We start from the raw sequence: 20,923 nt of genomic DNA, 5'->3' as shown, positions 1-20,923 counted from the left end.
GGGGTAGTCCATAACAAACCCGCAGGTTTATACAATTAACACCCCTTCCCATGATCCTGGGATGGGTGGGATCGAATTGATCATGCAGTTGTCCGACTGTGAGGGCACTGTGCCCCAGTGGCCTAATGGATAAGGCACTGGCCTCCTAAGCCAGGGATTGTGGGTTCGAGTCCCATCTGGGGTGGCAATATTTTGAGTCCTTCTCCGTCATGTCAGGATTTTTATGATCTAAAGTTACAATGACTGAAAAGACAGGAGGTAGAGCTAGATGTTGTAAAGATGAATATGCTATGGTTCTCTTTGGGAGTGACCAGGATGAATGGTATCAGAAATGAGTCCATCAGAGAGGCAGTAGATGTTGGATGTGTTGAAGGTCAGAGAAGCCAGACTGAGATGGTTCGGTCGTGCACAGAGGAGGGAGAGGAGGGATGGTGAATACATTCGGAGGCGGATGCTGGAATTGGAGCTGCCAGGCAGGAGGTCTAGAGGAAGACCACAAGGAGATTTACGGATGTAGTGAGAGAGGATATGAGGGTAGTTGGTGTCAGAGAGGTTGGTGTCAGAGAATAGGGTTAGATTGAGAGGGTTTATTCGCTGTGGCGACCCCTGAAGGGAAAAGCCGAAGGAGAAGGATTTTTATGATCTTACGCTGCAATCTTGACTTCAAGGAACTTTTCATGAGGTGATTGTGGATAATGAATTTGTCAGTTAATGTCCAGTTCAGTGTCATTAGCTAATTTTTTTTTTGCTATGAATTTGATAGAGGAAATTACCATTATCTTTCCTTTTGCATATATTTTGATCAATTATTCAGGAACTTCTTTATATTGATGTGCAAGTAATCTTAAATTTACTTTATTGTACCTCGTTGATACATGTACAGATATTTTCTTACAAGGGTTCAGGTTAATTATGTCAGATTTTTTTTTTCAGTCCAAGTAAAATATTTCATTTTTTTTTTTGTTCCCCTACATTCAGAATGATACTTATAGTTAGGGGCTCTGGAGAGGAAACTTTAGACAATTTCCACACATCTATAAATGTTCTTTCCATGACTAAAAATTTGTTTTGGAATTTGGATTTTTTTGAAATGCTAAAAACGTTTGATAGCACTTGGTATCTCATTTAATCTTCAGTTACAGCAAGCTCAGCATCTTAGAGCAGGCTGTTGTCGTGACAAGACATGTTGTATTGTAACTGTAACTTTCATTTTCACCACTGGGACTCATTAAGCAGACAATCCACAGATTCTTCACTAATAAAATACCTTTTGCAGCCTAGAGAATTCCTTTTCTCATTATAGCAGTTAGGTGGAAGCTTGATGTGATGTGACTGATTGTAATATATATTTCAGACACAGGTCTGGCTTTGTTTTCTTGATCATTTAAGATTTGCAGTGGTCAATACAAATAGGTCTAATGAATTTAATTGACTTGTTCCAAAGGCAATTTATGTCTTTGACATGTATCCGTTTTACCCATCCTTTGTTCAGTGTGTTAATTATTAGTAGAAATTAGTTAGATTTTTCAGATAACCTTTAGACAGCCTCATGTAAAGCTGAAAAACGTTTTAGTTCGTTTTTGATCAACATTTATGTGCATGAAGCTATAAATGAATGCCCCAAACGTTCATATATGGAAAGGTACATTGAGATTATACATCCTGTAGAGGGCGTATTTCTGCTTTTTTTTTTTCCTCACATCCTGACAATTTTCTCAAAGTGTTACCATTTCATGTTCCATGATTCTGAATGCTATTTCTCTTGAGTTGCTTTGGTTTTTAATGGCAAGAACATCTGAATGATTATGCTCTTGAGTAAATAACATGACAGAAATGTTACATTTATTCAAGAAAAAGAAGTCATACCCAAAGGAGTTAGGGAATTTTAACTCTGTTTTAATTTGTACATATTTATCTTATGTATTACTACATTAAGCATTTCTGTAAAAAATACAGTTACGGTATTCATAATGCACTATACAATTCCAAAATTTACTAACAATCCAAACTGATTGTGGCCTCTTTGATAACAAAACTATCCTTTCACTTGGAAACATGGCATCTCTTCCCCATCTCAGTCAGCATCTGCACTTGGAGTATGAGAGAGGTTAAAACCTTAGTCCTTCGATAAGGACCCAGGACATTCCCTCTTAGGTTTAGCCTTGAGACCAACCGAAACAATTACGCATGAACAAGCCTCCTATGTCTTTTCAGACCATGTAAGCTAGAAAAGCCTTTGCTACAGATGTTACATACATACGGCCGCTCTCCAGTGTGGGTTCGCATGTGTAGGGTGAGAAAGCATGACTGTACGAAACCTTTTCCACAGTCGTTGCATTTGAACGGCCTTTCTCCCGTGTGGTACCTCCTGTGTATCTTAAGTTCTGCCGCCGAGCGGAAAGACTTGTCGCAGTCGTCGCACTTGAAAGGCCGCTCTCCCGTGTGAATCAGTGTGTGCCTCACTAACGCGTCTTTGCCAAAGAATCCTTTGCCGCAGTGCTCGCATGGGAAGCGCAGGCCTTTGTGGTGGAAGTTGTCATGTTTAAGAAGGCACCTCCTGGAGGTGAAGGTCTTTCCGCACTGAGAGCAGGTGAAGATCGGCGAGGGTTTCTCAATAATGGGCTCACCGGAGTGATGCACACGCTCCACGTGCCTCGTTAAAGTTACGCCATGCCTGAACTTCTTGCCGCACTCCCAGCAAAGGAACGGATATGCTTTTGTGTGTTTTTTCTGATGTTCCACGAGATCGGAGTAGGAGCGGAATCTTTTCGTGCAGTGAGTGCACTGGAATGGCTGATAGCCCGTGTGTTTCCACTCGTGCCTGATGAAGCGTTTCAAGCTGGAAAAGGTTGTCTGACAGTGGGTGCAGGTGAAAGGCTCAGTGGGATTGTGAACATCAATGTAGTGCTTGTGCAGCGCTTTGAACACGGGGAAGTTCTCCTCGCACTGGTTACACTGAAAAGGCGTGTGTGACTCTTTGTGCATTGCCAAAGCATCAGAATCCCGCACTAACTTCATGCACACCTCACAGTAGAGGGGGTTGTGTGTTTGTTTGTGGGAATCCAAAGTAGATTTGTATTTAAAGGCCTTGTCACACTCGTTGCAACGGAAACAATGTTTAACATCCTCTGGCCTCTCAGGATCCACCTGCTGCTCATTGTAGCAAATATTTCTTAAATGAAACCTGAATGTTTGTTTGCACTTAAACTCCACACTGCAGTGAGGACAGTAAAAAGGACCATCCAGCACACTCTTGTCTGGACTCTTCTCAGCATCGAGGTCTTCAGCTGTGTTTTCTGCAACAAGCTCTTCTGGGCTCGTGCCACTGGGAGCTGCAATAGAGGATTGCTCGCCTTCTTCACCTTCATCGGCAGTCCCATCTTGGTCCTTCGGTTTCCTGCTGACTTTCACTTTTGAAACAATTTGACATTTGTGGTGCTGCAAGTACCGCAAGCTCTTGTACATCCGTTTACACGCTGCACAAGAATAGGGCATCTCCTCAGAGTGTTGATGCATGTGACGGTCCAAGAACTTGGCATGGCTCACCACTTTACCACATACTTTGCATGTTCTTTCATCAAGGTCATTGCTGTTGGTTGAATCATGGGATCTGGAGAACCTTTTTGCACTGGTCGTCGTGCCCTGCGTCTTTCCTGATTTCCTCCACTGAGACAGGTACCGCTTCATCTTTAGTCCACGGTTCTTTCGCACCGGTCTCTTCACAAACACTTCAAAGTCCGGATCGTCTTCTTCCTCCCGTGCTCTGTTTTGCACTTGGTAGTCTTCATCAGCAATTCGTTTCTTTTTTCTTCCCCGCCTGTTTGGCTTCTTTTCCCCACCGTCGAGTACCGTCACATGACCATCTTCCCCAATCATCAGAGTTCCAGCAGCGCTTTCGTGGTGGTCCTCTGCCATTTCACACTCACTGGCATCGGCGGCTTCTGCGCGTTCGCTCACCCCCTCTGTGCCGGCTTCAGCTTTCAGCTCACCACCCATTCCTAGCCAGGGGGTCTGTGCACATTTGTTAGAGTTCCCGTCTCTCTCCATGTACTCCACCTTGTTGTCAGACTCCACCTCCATCTCAGTGCAGACTGTATACACCAGGCTGTTTGTTGCATTTGTTCCTGTTTGGTCATTGACAATCACAACTCTCTCCACAGGGGGGAGACACAGGGCTGACAGAATGCCACTGTCCACACTGCAAGAGCCTGCAAACCAAAAGAAAGAAACAAGTGTTCGAGTGGTCAAACATGTTCACATGAAAGCCAATTATAGACTTGAATCTTTCAAATAGAATGAAAGGACACTTTAGAAGAAGAATAAACTAACTAATTTGTCAGCCTTTAGCTACTACCTGACATGATTAAGCATTTCCAGGCTTTCCTGTTTCCCCAAATATCATTTTCCAAGACATTTCCAGCACCGGTCAAGCTTTTTTGAGCATGTACCGGTTTACCTCTTATTTTTTAGCAATCCCATCCTAATTCTATGGCGCATTTGTTTATCTTAGATTCTTATTTCTCATTTCTAATTTAATTAACTTGATATTGTGATTTATTTATTTTTTGCATCATGCTGCAAATTTTGTAATCACAGTGCAGCCATGAAAAATGTTCAATAACTTTCTGGAAATGCACGAGGAAAAAAAAAGATTCGTAAGAAACTTTACTTTTCCACCTTCATTTACATGCGTTTTCTTTGACTGGAATATTTCTCAACCATTCTTTAGCTTTTGTCCAGAACAAGAGTGTATTGAGAGTTTATGTCCAGATCACTAAAATGTGCAAAATCTTACCAACATCCTCCAACTGAGTGAGATCTTTGTGAGTATCCAGCAAAGTCTTGAGCTCCATAGGTGATGTAAATGAACCAATGCACTCGCTCAGAACAGAGGAGGAATCACCGAGCAATGAGGCAATCTGACAAAAGAGATGACAAAATGTGGGGTAAAACTTCTTTGATCACATACCGATGTCATAAATGATGACAGACATGGCCTTTGATGGTTGATACAAGGCAAAATTAACCTCAATTAATTAATGGAACTGAAATTAGGAATAGTTTCTGAGGAACAATAGTACACTGATGACTAAACTATTGAGACAAAGAACTTAAATGATCTAAAAAAAAACCAACAACCAACAAACTCATTTCTCAAGACGAATCTTTAAAAAGATTTCGAAAAACTGAGGAGAACTCTTTTCCTTGAATTACTATTATGTTTTAAGGTAAGAATAGCAACTAGAAGATCTTGCAAACAAAGGTTGTCATTATCACAAAAATATCAGCTGTGACTTCCACGAAGGGACTCAGAAAAACACCAGCAGCAATTGAGTGTAAGAGAAATATATTTGTTCAAATTAATCATCCATTTGAAAAAGACGGCGGGGAAAAAAAAAACCTCAGGTAGCGATAATAATTACATTCTGTGAAATCCACAAGACAGATCCTCCCTGCATATGAAACTCAAAACATCAGGGCTAAATCCTTCCGGACTGTTTTGTTAGTAAAGACTTTTTAATACAAGAAATGTTCACTTTAATAATTCAAAAGTATCTGCAATCTTTCTTGAGCGATTGGAAAAACAAATTACAAGCCTGTCACTCATATACCTGTCTCAAAATATTTAGTGATATGAAATCCATGGGAATATATATATATTATAAATAAAAAAGTGACTTTATACATTTTATTCAGTTTCTCTTCTGGCTTAAAGCCTTTGATTTTTTTCTGTTTTGTCAACAACTTAACAAACAGCAGGGTATAGTTGCAATCTATGATACCTCCCAATAAACAGGCTATATTAAAATGGGCTTAAGAACAAGGGTAGCACAAGGAACTAATCTTGTGTTTGAAGAAAGCATGGGAAAAAATTCAGTGTTAAATTAAATATACCTGTTGGAGAGTGCGAGATGGAAGTAGCTTTTCTAGCCTGGACAGAAACAGCCACATCAGTGATTGGATTGCTTTGTCATATGTAGGGCCAAAGTCTCCTGGGAAAACATCCTAAAAAAAACGAGGACATTCCAAAAGTTGTACATCCAAGGCAGGCACTCACATAGAAAGCAAAAGGATTTTGCTTTGGTTGAGGATAATTCACATTAGTGGAAAAACAAGGAGTACCTCCCTGTTAATGAAGTTACACTTCAAAACAAACACTTACTACAAAAAAGTTTCTTCTTTCTTCAGAATCTCGAAGCAAATTCTGCACAAGGCCCATAAAATGGGAGTCAGAAGCATCTTGCTCGGTATTGCCAGTCTGCAAAATGAGGTAATTTCAGGACATTACTATTATGGGTGCCCCTAGAATTGGATCAATACAAACAAAGATAACTGATACTAAGGATAAAAAAAAATACTATAACACTTTATCTAAGCAATCAGAGTGAGGAAAAAATGGTTCAAGCTTTAATCAGTGAGTGTAGCTAAGGTTGCGACCCACCTCCACGTTCCAAAGAGATCTTAGGTTCTGCATTCGGTCAAGGTGAGGCTGGATTATCTGGAGGTCAGCGGTGTCTTCTGAGCGACACAGCTCCAGAATTAGCTGCAATCATAACACAGCAACCATGTTCATGTGTTTCCAGTTACACCTCAAAACCACTGGTCACACATCCTATTTAATAATAATAGTACGTTTTATTTAAAGAGCCTTACTTGACACTCAGACACTGTCCAGGCATATACACAAAGTACAGATTTAAAAGACACAAAGTGGTAAGAGTACAAAAAAAAAAATTAAGTCACAAAGCAGTAGGCACCAGATGGAATAGGCCGCTTTTCACAGATGTGTTTTGGTTGTGAACTGAAAAGGGGGAATGAATCAAGTGTTTCTGAGTTGGGTGGTAATGAATTCCAGAGAAAGGGAGCAGAACATTCAGCCGCTTTGTTCACAACTGTGGTGAAATGGGCAGAGGGGACAGAAAGGTGTATGGAGCAAGAGGATCTGAGGGAGTGGGAGGGAGTGGGAACATGGAGGAGGATGGACAGCTATGGGGTGGACGAGGCTGTGGATGGCCTTGAATGTTAACAGGGGGATTTGAACTGAATACGAAACTGAAGCAGGCACCAGTGCAGCTGTGGGAGGACAGGAGTGATGTGGTGGAGAGAGGGTGTTCCACTTATGATACAGGTAGCTGAATTCTGGACTAGTTGGAGTTAATGGAGGGATTTGTGAGGAAGGCCAAAGAGAAGAAGGTTAGAGTAGTAACTACTACTAACTACCTCTGCAATAAGCAGGGGAAAATTGTAAAAAGCTTTGTTGGGCAAAGCAACATCTTGAAAATCAACCCTCTACTGCCATCTTCTAAAATTAATTAAGAGCAGTTTACTTGAGTATCTGTGTGAGAGGACACTTACAGTACAGCAAGACCTGATAACAGTCCAATAGAGTATCTAACAAATAAAACGGCAATAAAAGCAGTATCATGTTTCGGATGAATATATGTAATGTTGGAGCCTTCCGGCAAAAGAATTTGCTTTGGGATGAATAAAGTTCTATTCTATTCTAAAACAATGTCATTTTTACACTTTTGAGTACATTTTTCATGTGGCTGATGTAGCAGGTTATGATCTGCTGAGGGGAACTGTCTCATATTGCTGATTGGGCTGAATTGCACAACAATATGTTGGACCTTCTTCTTTCGGCTTTTCCCTTCAGGGGTCGCCAGTGTATCAACCTTCTCCATCTAACCCTATTCTCTGTATCCTCTCTCACTACGAGAACAAGGATACCAAATAAATTGGCCCAAATGTTTCCCATTTCCATGCATTACTGACAAGTTCACACATTCAATGTAAGTTTTTACCAATATAAAACAAAGGTGGACCAATTCTACCTTTTTTATACACATAACTTTCTATTAGAAAACCATAGTCATTATAACTAATGACAATGAAAATGATCATAAATTATAACACAATTTGATCATCTTACATACTGAATGAATATTTGAAAATTGTACTCCTTAAAATAGTGACAACATTGATTTCCCTACAGTTATGTTTCAAAATAGTCACAAAATATAAATGAAAAGGTCTGTGCTAATAGGACAATTGCACTTTTAGTTTCAATTTCATATAATAATGCAAGAATATGTGGGAAATTAAAATGCTACAATGGAATCACATTAATTGATACATAGGCTGTTGTGTAACATGCATATTCGTTTTAACTGGAGAAGGGGTTTCTCCACTATTTATTACCTGTTCCATGTTAAAGTTCTTTCTGGAGATTGCCCATCCAAAGCATTTTCTACCAAGTCCAGTGTGTCTTGACAATATCAAGCATTAAGAGCACTATGTATTTCACTATGCAACACAACCTTGTTATTTTCTTTTGGTCACAGTTGAAAAACCTCTTAACTATAAAATGTTGTATTTGCCACTTTCATTCTTACTAAGCCATCCAATTACAGTTGAAGGGAAGGGCATATAAAACCACGATCAACTGCCACAACCCACAAGTGTGATATCAGAACTGTTAAACCAAGCCCTTCAATCACTGGTGATTGGTGGGTCACTGGTGACTGGTGGGTCACTAGTGTTTGAAGGCCCAAGTGATTGACTTTTTCCTAAATATTTAACTTTAATCATAGCTGCAATGCATTTTACTTTAAGTTTGTGAGTATATCTTTTGTGCCTCCAAGAACAGTATCATATTCTGCATAGGTTGTAAAGTCCTATAGAATTAATTTTATTTGGATGACAGAAACTTAACAGATACATTTCAGAGATATTTAATTCGTATTTCTCACCCGTGCTCGGAGACCCAAAATAAGTTCAGCCCTCTGGCGCATGGAGAGAAGCTGAGGAACAATTTCTGTAACCATAAACACAAACTCCTCAAGAAGGCCATAATCTGACACAATCTTTTGTTCCACTGTCTGCCAGATGGCTGCAGAGACCAGTCGAATTGGTGAGACAAGGAGGCGCAGAGTGGAGAGATTTAGAGAGGGACCTGAAAATGAGGGAAATAAACATTTAGAAAACTGTTTTACAATATGATACACTCACGTAAAATTAAAACTGAAAACAGCTATTAGGGACATGAATGTACAACTGTCCTAAAACAAGAACAGAGTGATACATCAATGTATAATAAATGCTGTCAACATAGATTTTTTCTATGATTATTTTACTGACTACATGAGAACATGGATCATTTTTCTTCCTTTTTTCCCATAATGGGTTATCACTGTTTTCCATGTGACTGTTCTCAGTCATGAAAAAAAATATGAGAGTGACTGCAATTAGTCAGCTTAAAACCATCATCATCATTGTAGACATTAAGGCAGAAATCCTATGTCATCCCCCCCCCCCCAAAAGCCAAAAAATAAACAAAGTGGCCTGAAAATGAGCACGATGATATGATTATTAACAATATTAACATGTTAACATATTTTAAGCCGCTAAAAGAAAACAATGAGTAAACGAACATGTGAACATTTGAGGTAGCTTAATTTGATATAAATATTTAGCATTTTATATACATTTAAGATCGGAGTCTAGATCCACGAGCAGAATCCTGGACATCTTTTTAAACTATTTCTCTGCTTGCTGAGAACACACTGTGCCTGAGATGTAATTATTTTACGCATAAGAAGATATGTCAAAATTATATATAGGCTTCTGACTGTTCCTGTTTCCACATTAACCCACCCTAATTGATCATGATTATGTGATTGACAATAACTCTGTTACTGATACTTTGTAAAAATGTAGTACTGGAGAATATAAAACATTTACATTATGTTGGTAGTCATGAAGGCAGATATTACAAATTTAATGTGTATGCATGTGCAATCAATACTGTTACTTCAATTCGACTGAGCCAATCAGGTGGTAAAGCCAAGAGGTAAAATACATTTACTGGTTTTTTTTTTGCAAAAAATGAGAAAATGCAATTGCAAGGCAATGTATTACTCATGTGAAAAACGCTCTCTCATGTTGACAAACCCCTAAAAGCCTGATATGTTTAGTCATGAAGAAAGCTAATGTATTAAAAGCCAGACATGATTCAATTAAATGAGTTGACATATTCAAAAATCGTATAATGAGTAATGTTAAGTTTTTCTCAAAGCGATTTACGGTACACGTCCAAACATTTCATTTGAGAATGGGGTCACTGATTAAAATGTACATCAACGCCATTCAAGATCAACATATTGAACAAGCTATTCATTCAGGCCATTAAACGCTAACTAGATTAAATTAATACATACATCAATATTGTATCAAATTGAGTGTCTTATGTATGTTTTGGGGGGGGGAAATCATTCGAGTGAAAAATCAATGTATTTACGGGCGTTAAAGTTCAGCGGAACGGAGAGAAACTGGACTGGGATGATATGCTTCATGTAGTTTAGCTGCAGTTAGCTATGGTAGCAGATCCGTTCTTTTAGCATTAGCGTGCATCACGAAACTGCCCCTTACTTGAGTGTGTTTCCGTATCAATAGTTCACTACTTCCAGAAAAGTGTGAGTCAAATGACAGAACTATGGTTGGAAGGGCTGAAAAAAGCAACAAATTAAAATAATGACGGTTTTCTGACAAGGATTGTTAATGCTATTCCCGCGCGCGGGTTATTCTGCGGCCTAGCAAAACAAAGCTGTCTACAAACAGTTTAAACTCACCAGGTACATCTGAAATTCCTTCATCCATCCTGTGTATGCACTGAAGTTACATAACAGTTGCAGAAATTATGTCAGTGGCTCAGTTGACGACAAATGTTGTGTTTAAACTGTCCAGTCTGGCAGTCCGGAGGAGCGTATCACTGTGCGTCAGCGGTTGCCTTCACGTTCCGTCCGGAATAACAGTCCGATAGTGACGCTGTGTCTGCGTTTTTATTAGTTCCGCGTCTACATCGCTCCTGGGGTCTTCGCTCCAATATCATATAAATAGAAAATCAATTCCTGATTCCTACTGAATGTATTTGATCGTGCCAATTAGAGTAGCATATTTAATAGTATCATCAGTATTACGAATAACACTTAAAGTATTACTACTCACATTATTATTGGTGGTATCAATAAGACAACAACGTCAATCAGTCAATGGGACGTAAAGAGAAGTACGATATTACTTAATAAGTATGAGAAGAGCATTGTAATTAATGCATAAAGAATTTCAGGGGAAAAAAGTTAAACTGCAACACAGAACCCTTATGTTTCAGTGTTAAAATTCATTTCAATAATAATATTGATACATTTAGATTGGCAAGAACATTATAAATGTTTGTACAAATGTCCAATTTATTGGATAAATCTACAGTCGATTGTACAGAGGCATTGTTTATTATATAGACGTACCATTCATTTTATAGTCGTGTGGCTCATTGTATGTACATGCTACTTCATGTGTCCTTTAATTGACCATTGGGGAATAAAAGTGCTATTCAATTTAATTTTTTTTCTTCCCATAAAGATCCATTTCTGGATAAATACATGGAACATTATCAAATATGTTGTTAGAAATTCTTCTACTAGATACTTATCCTTTTTACTTTGTTAAATATTGTAGTTGTAAAACTTTTAGAAAAAAGGCACTGTACAACGAGACAACGTGCATAATAACAGCGAAAAAAATAATCATCTGGTTTGCATTGTCACTGATTAACCAAAACCCAGCATTGATGACAATATGTATAAGGTTGCATTTCTGCATTGATTTAAAACCCTAAATAATTTCTCCGGACAATATAAATCAGAGTACCAGAAGAGTTAATGTGTGAGCAAACAGGCTCAAAGGCCAAATCCAAATTAAACATAGCCTGATGGGGGATTGGGGTCATTGGGTTCAAAAATGTATTGCTACAAATCTCAGCAACCAATTTTTTTAGAAACATAATTTTAATTTTTAAATAATGTCTACAGCATTTGAAACTGTGCTTAGAGATAATGTATTATAGAATGTCGAGTCCCTGCATTTTTTCTTTGTGACAACAGAGAAGTGACTGGGAGAAAATTTGTGGTTTTGAAATTATTCCAAACCAAACAGTATACCTTGACGCCAGCCTTAAATTCGTCAGACAACCATCTTGATTATTCATGAGAGATGGCTCCTACTGAGGTTTTTTTGGTGCTTTGACATGTGACAATCTGCTCAATGTGCTCAGGACTGCATTTGAATTCATTAAGAGGTTTATGTTTCAAAGAAAAGCAAATCAAGTAGACATAACAATGAAAAATAACTGAAATTAACAACAAAAAAATCCACAAAATTAAAAATTAGTTTATTATCTTGACATTGAAAATATTTTCTCATAGGGCTCACAACATTTATTGAGTTTAATCTCAAACTTCAGACCATGCCACGATGGACCAATATTTTTAATTATCCTGTTAAGAGAACACAGGTATATATACAAACTTTTCATCTGTGCTTCAATGTTTTCTCAATTCTTTGGTGATAAAACATCAGCTCTGTGAGTAAGCAAGCCTCTTTTGTACATGTGATTAACTCATAACTGTATGTAAAAACTTTTTGTGTCTCTTCAAGCTACTGAGCTTGGAGAAAGTCTTGTTACAGGCTGGGCAGACGAACGGCTTCACCCCTGAGTGGATTTTGTAATGTGTGTTGAGTATCCACATATTTATAAAGCCCTTTCCACAGATGTCACATTTATACGGCCGCTCAGTGGAGTGGTGAGTTAAGAAGTGTTTCTTCACCTCAGAGGTTGACCTGAAATACTTTTCACACTCTGGAACAGTACACTTATAAGGTCTCTCTCCCGTGTGGATCAGTTTATGTCGCACGAGTGATGAGGCGGATAACATCTTTCCACAGTACGGGCATGGATGGCGGGACATTCCGTTATTGTGTTTGTTCTTCTGGTGTTTAATCAGGGCACCTTTCTCTTTAAAAGACTTCTCACAGTTAGAGCAGAAATACTTTTTCTCATTCCGAGACTCGCTGTGGATGAAGTGTAAATGTCTCAGCAGGTTAGACTTTTGGGTGAATGTTTTCCCACACTCAGCACAAAGATAAGGTCTCTCTCTTGTGTGGACTCTCTGATGGCAAATGAGATCTGTGTCATTTCTGAACCTCAGAGAGCACAGAGCGCATCTGAAGGGGAGGTGACCTGTGTGTTTCCACTCATGTCTGATTAAAATACGCAGCCGGGAGAACGTCTTAGGGCAATGGTTGCATTTGAAGGGTCTACTGATATTGTGGAAGTTTTCACAGTGCTTGAGCAGAGGCCTGAAAATGGCAAAGGTCTCACTACAGCGGGTGCACTGAAACGGCGTGTGAGATTCCTTGTGTCTCGCTAATGTGGCTTCGTCTCGCAAAACCTTCCGGCAAACGGTGCAATAGAGCTCGTTGTGGGTGCGTTCATGTGCCTTAAGTGAAAGCTTGTACTTGAAAACCTCACTGCATTTGGAGCACTGGTAAAGCTCTTGGGTTTTATTCTGACACATCTGCTGTTGCTGCTGTGGTTCTTGCTGCGGTGACTGCTGCTGCTGCCTGTAGTCGAAGCAGATCCTTTTTAAATGCAACTTCAAAGAATCAACACGTTTAAATCTGCTGTCGCAACGTGGGCAGGCATAGCTCCCGTTGGGAAAGTGAATTTTCATGTGAGCTGTCTGGTTTGTCACTTGCTCGCCGCACAGGAAGCACTGGCTTTTACGAGGCTTTTTGGCTGAGCTGGCTTTGTTGTGCAGAGTACCATTTTTTTGCCTTGAGCCAATAGTCAGAAATCCATCTACGTCATGAAGACTCGTTGAGAAAGGCTCATCAGTGAAAGAGCTTGACAGTGAAGAGGGTTGAGGGGAACTAACTGGAAACACAAAGGAAGAGCTGTCATCAGAGTAGTAAGACCATGAATCTGAACTACAAGTACTGGTGTTCCAGCATGTTTCCTCATCCGAATAGTAAGACCAGGAGGAGTCTCTGCTGCCTGGATCCTCATCATCAGAGCTATTCAACCCAGAAAAAGCATCCCCCTCTCGCCGATGTCCTCTTTTCACTTCCAGCAGAATCCTTTTCATTCTAAGGCCTCTATTTGGCCTCGCAGAACGAGACTCAGAGAGAACCGGTACTTCAAGTCTCTCAAGCTGAACGATACAATCTTTAATGACACCAACTTGATCGTGTTGAGTTTCTGCAGTTTGCTCTGCACTTATGAATTCTTCCAAAGACTCCACTGTCTCAGCCTCCCGGGCAGCAATGTCAGTCTTTATCTGGTTTTGATTCTCTGGGACTGCATCAGATTTTACCAAGGTTAGACAAGACAATGCAGTAGATTTTTTATCTGTCCCTTGTGTACATGAAGATACCATTTGCAAGCACTGAGCTGGTGGATGTCGATTTTCTGTCTCCATTCTTTCAATAGAAGAAATATCAAAAGGGGAGATAGTGCATGTATCCTCCACAGAAGAACCTAAAAATAGTATAGTAGAAAAAATTAAGAATCATTATTAAGTGGTAAGTTAACAGTTTTTAATTTAATCACTTGGCATAATAAAATATGCAAAGCCTCTCCCACATTTCCTTAGTCTTTATAGCTAATAGTCAACTCATAATTCAGCAGAGTAATAGAGACATATTAGGAGTCTGAGTGAAATATGACTGTCAATAAATATGAGATGATAAAAGCAAATGGAATTAGAAGCAATCTGCTGTCATTTTTCAACAGTGTAACCTGAGACAACATTGATGATCTGATGCAAGGCTAAGTCCGTCAGTAACTGTCTTTTTTCAACTTTACAGAGATTGACACAAAAAATTCCAAGAAAGTGATCAATCCCCCGCCACAACACACACACACAGTTCTCCTTGTGACATCACAGCATCTTACCATATTTATTCAAGGGTTCTACTCAGATACGTAGGATATTCTCTCTTACATCACTGCCCTCTCTCACCATGCACAACATTACAGCCCCCTTGAGCAATAACTATCTCAATTATAAGTTGACCCAATATGCCTCAGCTCTTCAATAATGTAATAAATAATAAATGGGTCAATACAACAAAATAAGGACTGTCATGTAAATGGTTAAACTGGAGCCCCTGAATATATATGTTGAGCAATGTGAGCAAACAAGACATAAGTGGACTCAACTGAATAAACTGGTTAAGAAAAAATCTTAATTAACTTTAAACATTTCCAGAACACTTGCACTTGATACAGTTCCCAAATTACATACAAGATATGGTTGCAGTTTTGTCCAAATGTTAAGTCCCTACAATGTCCAGGGCGGTTGCTCAAAGATTTTAGGGAGTGCTTGCAGCTTACCATTATGATCTTGTTGGTTGCAGTCCCTCTGGTGTCGTAGAACAGTTTTCAGTTGCTCACATCCAGACACTGAATTCAGACAGTCCTTCAGAACCAATGCCTCACCAATCATGGAGGCGACCTTGGAGTGAAAACGTGAAAACGTGCCTCAGAAATACATACCAAAATAATATTCTTGTTTCCTTTTTATCTTAGGCCCGTACCTGGTGGATTGTTTGAGTAGGGAGAAGCTTCTCAAGGCTTGACAGAAACTGCCACATCAAACTTTGAAGCGCTTCATGGGTTTCAGGCCCAAAGGCTTCAGGAAAAGTGCTCTAAAGAACATTGAGGATAATATTTAACTTTGACAAAACACATCAAAAATGGCGGAAAGTTATATCAAGCATGTGTGTGTGTGTGTGTGTGTGTGTGTGTGTGTGTGTGTGTGTGTGTGTGTGTGTACACTCACACACACACATACACACCATATGTGACAATATGGATTTATTTCCATTTCATCGACTGTGAAACTTAATTTTACCACATGAAACACTGTCTTGAAAAAATGCTGATCTTTCTCCTTGATAATAATATCTTTATTAATTTAGTTTATATAATTGGGATAGAAAAAAAGCAAGGGATAAGTGAGCATGAAATCAGTTAAATGTTACAAGAAAAATCAACAAAAAAGATAAACAATTTAAGGCAATTTCACTAGACGCTCATCATGGGAGAAAAAACAAATACACATTTGTCTCCACCCCCAATTCTTCGACTCAATCAACAAAAATCCCACATCACCACTTTGGTCAGAAATTGTTAAACAGAGGATGATGTGGATGGAACTGGGCATGTTCTAATCAATATAAAGAATTTGTAATATACAGCACATCAAACAAAGCCAGCAGAAAAACAGCCAAATCAGAATGAAAACCCTCTTGAGTCATTTTATTTCCGGAGATTTAATTTGTGCCTGGGGATTTTCTTGATGTCTTGACCACAATCAGACAAAGAGCACTGACCTCATAAAATAACTGTCTTTCAAGAGGATTGTCCAGCAACTGCTTAATCATATTCACAAATTCTGGGTATGGTTTGATGTCCTGGTTTGCTGCTCCTGTCTGTACAGAGGACACGGACGACAGTGAACCTCACAAGCGACACAACGCAGCAGGAAAAAAAATGGATACTTGAAACAAAATTACTGCCGTGTCATGTTCTTTTACCCAGTCCTCCATCAGGGTGTGCATCCTGTCCAGGTGGGGCTGAACTACAGCAGCATTGGCTGTTTCTTCACACTGACATAACTCCAAGATGAGCTATACACCCATGCACACACAGATAATCATGCAGTTACAACCAGGTCTCAGCTTTCATTTAACACATGCCTTTCAGACCAGTTATATGAAACCAAAAGATGTTTTGGAAACAACACTATTAACAAGTATTAGACCTCAAAAATATGGAAAAATACTGATATAGTCTCTGTGTTAAAATGCTGAAAATAATAGACACAGTGTCACCGAGCTGACCTTTAAATCTACCATTTCAATGATCAAAAATATGAAAATGCTTTTGCAATACTTTCATTGACCTTTTTTGTGCCACTTATTTGTTTCAAACTCGGTTTTCACATGTATTCTTGTTTATTTTTAGACAATTTTGTGATCATTTAGAGATTAACATTACTCCATCACATTTAGACAATGTCTAACACAGATAGTCATACTGTCCGTCATGGTCCGTCATGGAGTGCCTTTGTACATTGAAGTTTTCTGTTTTGAATGATGAGGATTAAATATTAAATTCCTCATGAAGACTATTTGAGAGCACGTCAATGTAATGAACAGACAGCTGTAATCACACAGCAAGCCCAATGTATTGATCCTCTGTGAATAATAATGTTTAAGTGCTGCTTCTCACCCGCCCTCTGAGGCCCAGTATGAGTTGAGCCCTATGACGACTGCTGACAAGCTCTGGAACAATGTCTGTTATCATGGATACAAACTCCTCAAGTGTCCCATAATCAGCCACAAGACGGCGCTGGATGGTCTGCCAGGCTACAGCGGACAGCAAACGGATAGGAGGGATAAGGAGGCGCAGTGCGGCGAAAGGAAGAGGAGCACCTGGAGGAAATAGAATAGGGGTCATTTGAACAGCTGGGACAGTCCCACTTTATTTTCGGTGTCGTACCTAGTTTTTTGTAGTTTTAAAAAAAAGGTACACTATATGTTGCACGAAGTGCTCTCCACGTATAAGTGGCTAATACAATGTTACATTTATCTGTCCTCATGACAGTTGCCCTGAGTGAAATAACTTGGGCCAACAAATCTGTCAATATACATCAAATATCCACTAAAACTAAAACAAAGTTGAAAAATGACAATACATACATTACTCAACTGTCTATATCCACAAACTAGAAAAGGATTATAAAAAACTTTTGGGGATTTGGGATTCATTTTAAGTTGTTCTTTATTGTTCTGCTAATAATTTGTTAAGTTGTCATATCATCTAATTTGAGTCTAGTCACCTTCAAAAATCAGAACAATAAGAACTTGTTATTCAGGTTATGACCTGTAGATCGGCAAGAATTACTATCCAATGAAATAGATCAAAACAAAAAAGTAGTTAATCAGAAATTCAAGAAACTCATTCAAACAGAAATTAATTAAAAATCAGCAAGATATTTCTAAAATCCTGGAGGTATAAAACGAAAATTAGAAACGATTGAAAACTATTGGTCCGTTAGAGAGGCACCTTGAAATAAAATGCACTATTAGTCATGCAATGTCAGCTTATTACACTCAGACGATGAAGAAAACCTCTGGACGCAGCTGCTTGTTGAAATGTCTTAAATACGTATCAATAAAAGTGGAATTAAAAGTAGTCGTCGAGCTGGAAATCGACTCAGTTTCTTCATGTTGTGTATCCAACATGTTAGTTTCCCTATCTGACCAGTTATAATGAATAATAATCATAATTTAGGAGGGTCGTTATTTAGAGAGGGTCGAAACGCCTATCATCGTAAGCATCGACTCAGGATGCGTGAACCCGAGTCCGAAAACTTCCACCCTCCGAGGAAAAGTTTCTACTGTCCAAACTTTTAGTAACTAAGATTTTGGTCAACCGTTTGGATAATTTAAACTTCTGAACTGCTTCTGTCATTTACCAATAGTTTGGTTTTCTCAATATCGCCGTAACGGGAGAAATTCCGTTCTGACGGCAGCTTTTACAATGTTCGCTATTGGCTTGCTAGCTAGCTTAGCCACTGACTTCAGTGTTTTTAAACCTTGGTAAGTGAATAAATTTACTCACAACTTCCCCTTGAACAAGAGTCCTCCATTCTTTTGTTATCGTCAACCTATTATGGAGAAATATTGTTGAATTATTCTCCCAATCTCTATTGTGAGAGTGGCGCCAAGACCGTGTCCGTGTGCTGACAACACAACGTTCATTCCGAACGTATTTTTGTTCCGGCTGCATTCGTCAAAGGTTCCTACCTCTCGTCTGCATTAACATGACGTTCATTTTATTTATAAATATTAACATAACAGTACATTTGGCTGGGGTAGGGGGTTGGTTATGTTGTAAAAAGGAATATCTGGTCCTTTAAAAAAAAAGATTACCCTTGACACGAAGGCATTTTTAGAAGCATCAATTCATTTCCTGCTCCTTATCAGGGGGCGGGTCACAGGGGCAGCAGGATCAGCGGAGAGGCCCAGACTTCCTTCTCCAGCCACTTCGCCCAGCCCTTCCAGGGGAAGCCAGAGGAATCACTCCACCTTTACCCATTGAGGACCATGGCCTTGGATCTGGAGGTGCTGATTCTCATCCCAGCCACTTCTCAATGGGCTGTGAAACACTCCAGTGAGATCACAATCAGACGAAGCCAACCGAACAACAGCACCTGCAAAAAGCACAAATTCAAATCTAAGGCCACTAAACCCGATTCCTTAAATCAAGATCAACTGATGTCGAGTTGACAGTTCTCTTCACCCAGGTGCCCAAGACATGCATCTGCAAGTCCAATTACACAACTTTTAAGTCCGTCATCAAAATGCAACTTAGAGTGTCTTGGTTTCCAAGTTTGCATAAGGACACCCTTACGACTGAACTTGGTGTTTGATATCGACAGTTTATGATGAGCACAGAACTCCGTCAACAAAAAACTTTGTTTGGGTTCAGATGGGGGGGGGGGCTCCTTCTAATCATGGCCTATCAGATCTCTCTGTCATTGCATATGAGAGTACCTGAGTTCTCCAGCAGACAGTGGGGGTCCCTTGCGGGAGTGCTCTGTAGCACCTCCTCCAAGTTCTCCAGAAAGGATGGGTACTCTGAGCACAAACAACAGTCCCACCCCCAACCAAAAGGTGGAAGGAGGCTACCCTCTCATCCACTGGATTAGATTAGATTATTTCTAGGTATTGAGCCTGCAGCCAATAGGTATGCCCACATCTCCTCTGTGCCTATATCTGTGGGCAACTCCAGAGTGGAAAAGAGTGGTTCCTGAGCCCAAGCATGTGGAGGCGAGTATATCTATCTATATATCTAGCAAGTGCCTCTTGGCTTTGCACTCAAGACCAGGCTTCTTCCCTACCAGAGAGGTGACGTTCCGCGCCCACACCTTCGGCCATTACCCAGCTCACTCTTCACCCAACATACTTGCCCCTCCTATGGCTGGTGAGCCCATGAAAAGCAAGACCCAAGATGTTTTCGTTTTGAATTGTCCTCTGCTGGGCCCTATCTCTGGAGACCTGGCTGCCAGGCACTCACCATTGAACCCCATGTCTGGCCTGGCTCTAGTAGGGGTCTACAATGACCCACATCTGGGTAAGGGATAGCTAGGTCCATGGTTATTCTTCTTCATAAGCCATCATCTATCAACTGATCTCCTAGGATCATTAGGACATATAAACCTCACAATAAGGTGGGAAGCTTGGATTTTTTTTTTTAAGAGGCAGTGGTGATATATTCCTGACATTTAACAGTAAGAGGGATTGTGCATTAAGGTTTACACAAAGCAAATAACATTATTTGCATCAAAAGTCATTAAAGTTACATTAATAAGATTCAGTTATTAAGGATAACCAAAATTTTAATCCAGTGTGATGCATCGTCACAATTTTATTTATTTTAAAAAGGATTTAAGATACGAATACATGTATTCTTTCAACTGCTCTGTTCAGGCGTCACCACGGTTAATCAACTTCCTTCCCTATTCTCTGTATCCTCTTTTCACACCAACTCACTTCATGTCCTCTTCCACAACAGGCATTAATCTTCTCTTTGGTCTTCCTCTAGGCCTCCTGCCAACATTAGCATTCTTCTACCCATATATTCACTATTTCTTCTTCTATACATTTCTTAACCGTCTCAATCTCACTTTATCAACAGAGCATCTAGCAGCTTTCTCTCTGACGGACTCCTTTCTGATCCTATCCATCCTAGTCACTCCCAAAACGCCTTTTCCTTCATGTTGCTGTTTCTTAACCACACAGCATTGCTCATCACACCACTGTCTTGTACACTTTCCTTTTCATTTTGACTGATACTTTCAATTACCCCTGACTTTTCTAACCTACTTGAACTTGTCTCTTCACCTTTTCCACAAATTTCATTGCTCTGCACTGCTGCCCCTAAGTACTTAAAATACTCCTCCACCTTCTTTATCACCGCTCGATGCAGCCTCATGGTTTCACTTGGGTT

At 39.6% G+C, this 20,923-nt stretch overlaps 2 protein-coding genes and 1 non-coding gene across 3 annotated transcripts; 1 reads left to right on the top strand and 2 right to left on the bottom strand.

Moving 5' to 3' along the window:
- The first annotated feature begins 111 nt into the window (after window positions 1–111).
- Window positions 112–184, top strand: trnar-ccu (transfer RNA arginine (anticodon CCU)). Its single transcript has one exon. It is a non-coding gene; the product is annotated as a tRNA-Arg (tRNA).
- A 1,691-nt stretch (window positions 185–1,875) lies between these two features.
- On the bottom strand, window positions 1,876–10,804 carry LOC147214657 (uncharacterized). Its single transcript, XM_086140793.1, has 7 exons — window positions 10,632–10,804; window positions 8,754–8,956; window positions 6,443–6,544; window positions 6,164–6,259; window positions 5,896–6,006; window positions 4,796–4,919; window positions 1,876–4,208 (listed from the first exon to the last, which is right to left on the bottom strand). Exons 1-7 carry the CDS (start codon window positions 10,657–10,659, stop codon window positions 2,182–2,184), a joined length of 2,691 nt encoding a protein of 896 aa, XP_085996919.1. The 5' UTR covers window positions 10,660–10,804; the 3' UTR covers window positions 1,876–2,181.
- Window positions 10,805–12,005: 1,201 nt separating this feature from the next.
- On the bottom strand, window positions 12,006–18,670 carry LOC147214656 (uncharacterized). The gene is made up of 7 exons (XM_086140794.1): window positions 18,533–18,670; window positions 17,138–17,340; window positions 16,441–16,533; window positions 16,237–16,335; window positions 15,439–15,549; window positions 15,236–15,356; window positions 12,006–14,377 (listed from the first exon to the last, which is right to left on the bottom strand). Exons 1-7 carry the CDS (start codon window positions 18,558–18,560, stop codon window positions 12,453–12,455), a joined length of 2,580 nt encoding a protein of 859 aa, XP_085996920.1. The 5' UTR covers window positions 18,561–18,670; the 3' UTR covers window positions 12,006–12,452.
- Window positions 18,671–20,923: the final 2,253 nt, after the last annotated feature.

This window comes from Fistularia commersonii, chromosome 33, assembly GCF_037954325.1.
Source record: "Fistularia commersonii isolate RoL2024-O1a breed Wild chromosome 33, RoL_Fcom_v1.0, whole genome shotgun sequence".
NCBI classification, from domain to species: domain Eukaryota; kingdom Metazoa; phylum Chordata; class Actinopteri; order Syngnathiformes; family Fistulariidae; genus Fistularia; species Fistularia commersonii.
This window is presented reverse-complemented; position numbering and strand designations above follow the sequence as displayed.

What these genes read in the sequence shown, in the direction of transcription:
- LOC147214657 (XM_086140793.1), bottom strand. Translation starts at nt 10,659, where the DNA reads ATGGATGAAGGAATTTCAGATGTACCTG. An exon ending in AGGAATTTCAGATGTACCTG is followed by an intron (nt 8,957 to 10,631) that starts GTGAGTTTAAAC and finishes CCTCATTTTCAG; the next exon opens with GTCCCTCTCTAAATCTCTCC. An exon ending in TTTTGGGTCTCCGAGCACGG is followed by an intron (nt 6,545 to 8,753) that starts GTGAGAAATACG and finishes TTATGATTGCAG; the next exon opens with CTAATTCTGGAGCTGTGTCG.
- LOC147214656 (XM_086140794.1), bottom strand. Translation starts at nt 18,560, where the DNA reads ATGGAGGACTCTTGTTCAAGGGGAAGTT. An exon ending in TACTGGGCCTCAGAGGGCGG is followed by an intron (nt 16,534 to 17,137) that starts GTGAGAAGCAGC and finishes ATGGGTGTATAG; the next exon opens with CTCATCTTGGAGTTATGTCA. An exon ending in CAACCAACAAGATCATAATG is followed by an intron (nt 14,378 to 15,235) that starts GTAAGCTGCAAG and finishes TACTATTTTTAG; the next exon opens with GTTCTTCTGTGGAGGATACA.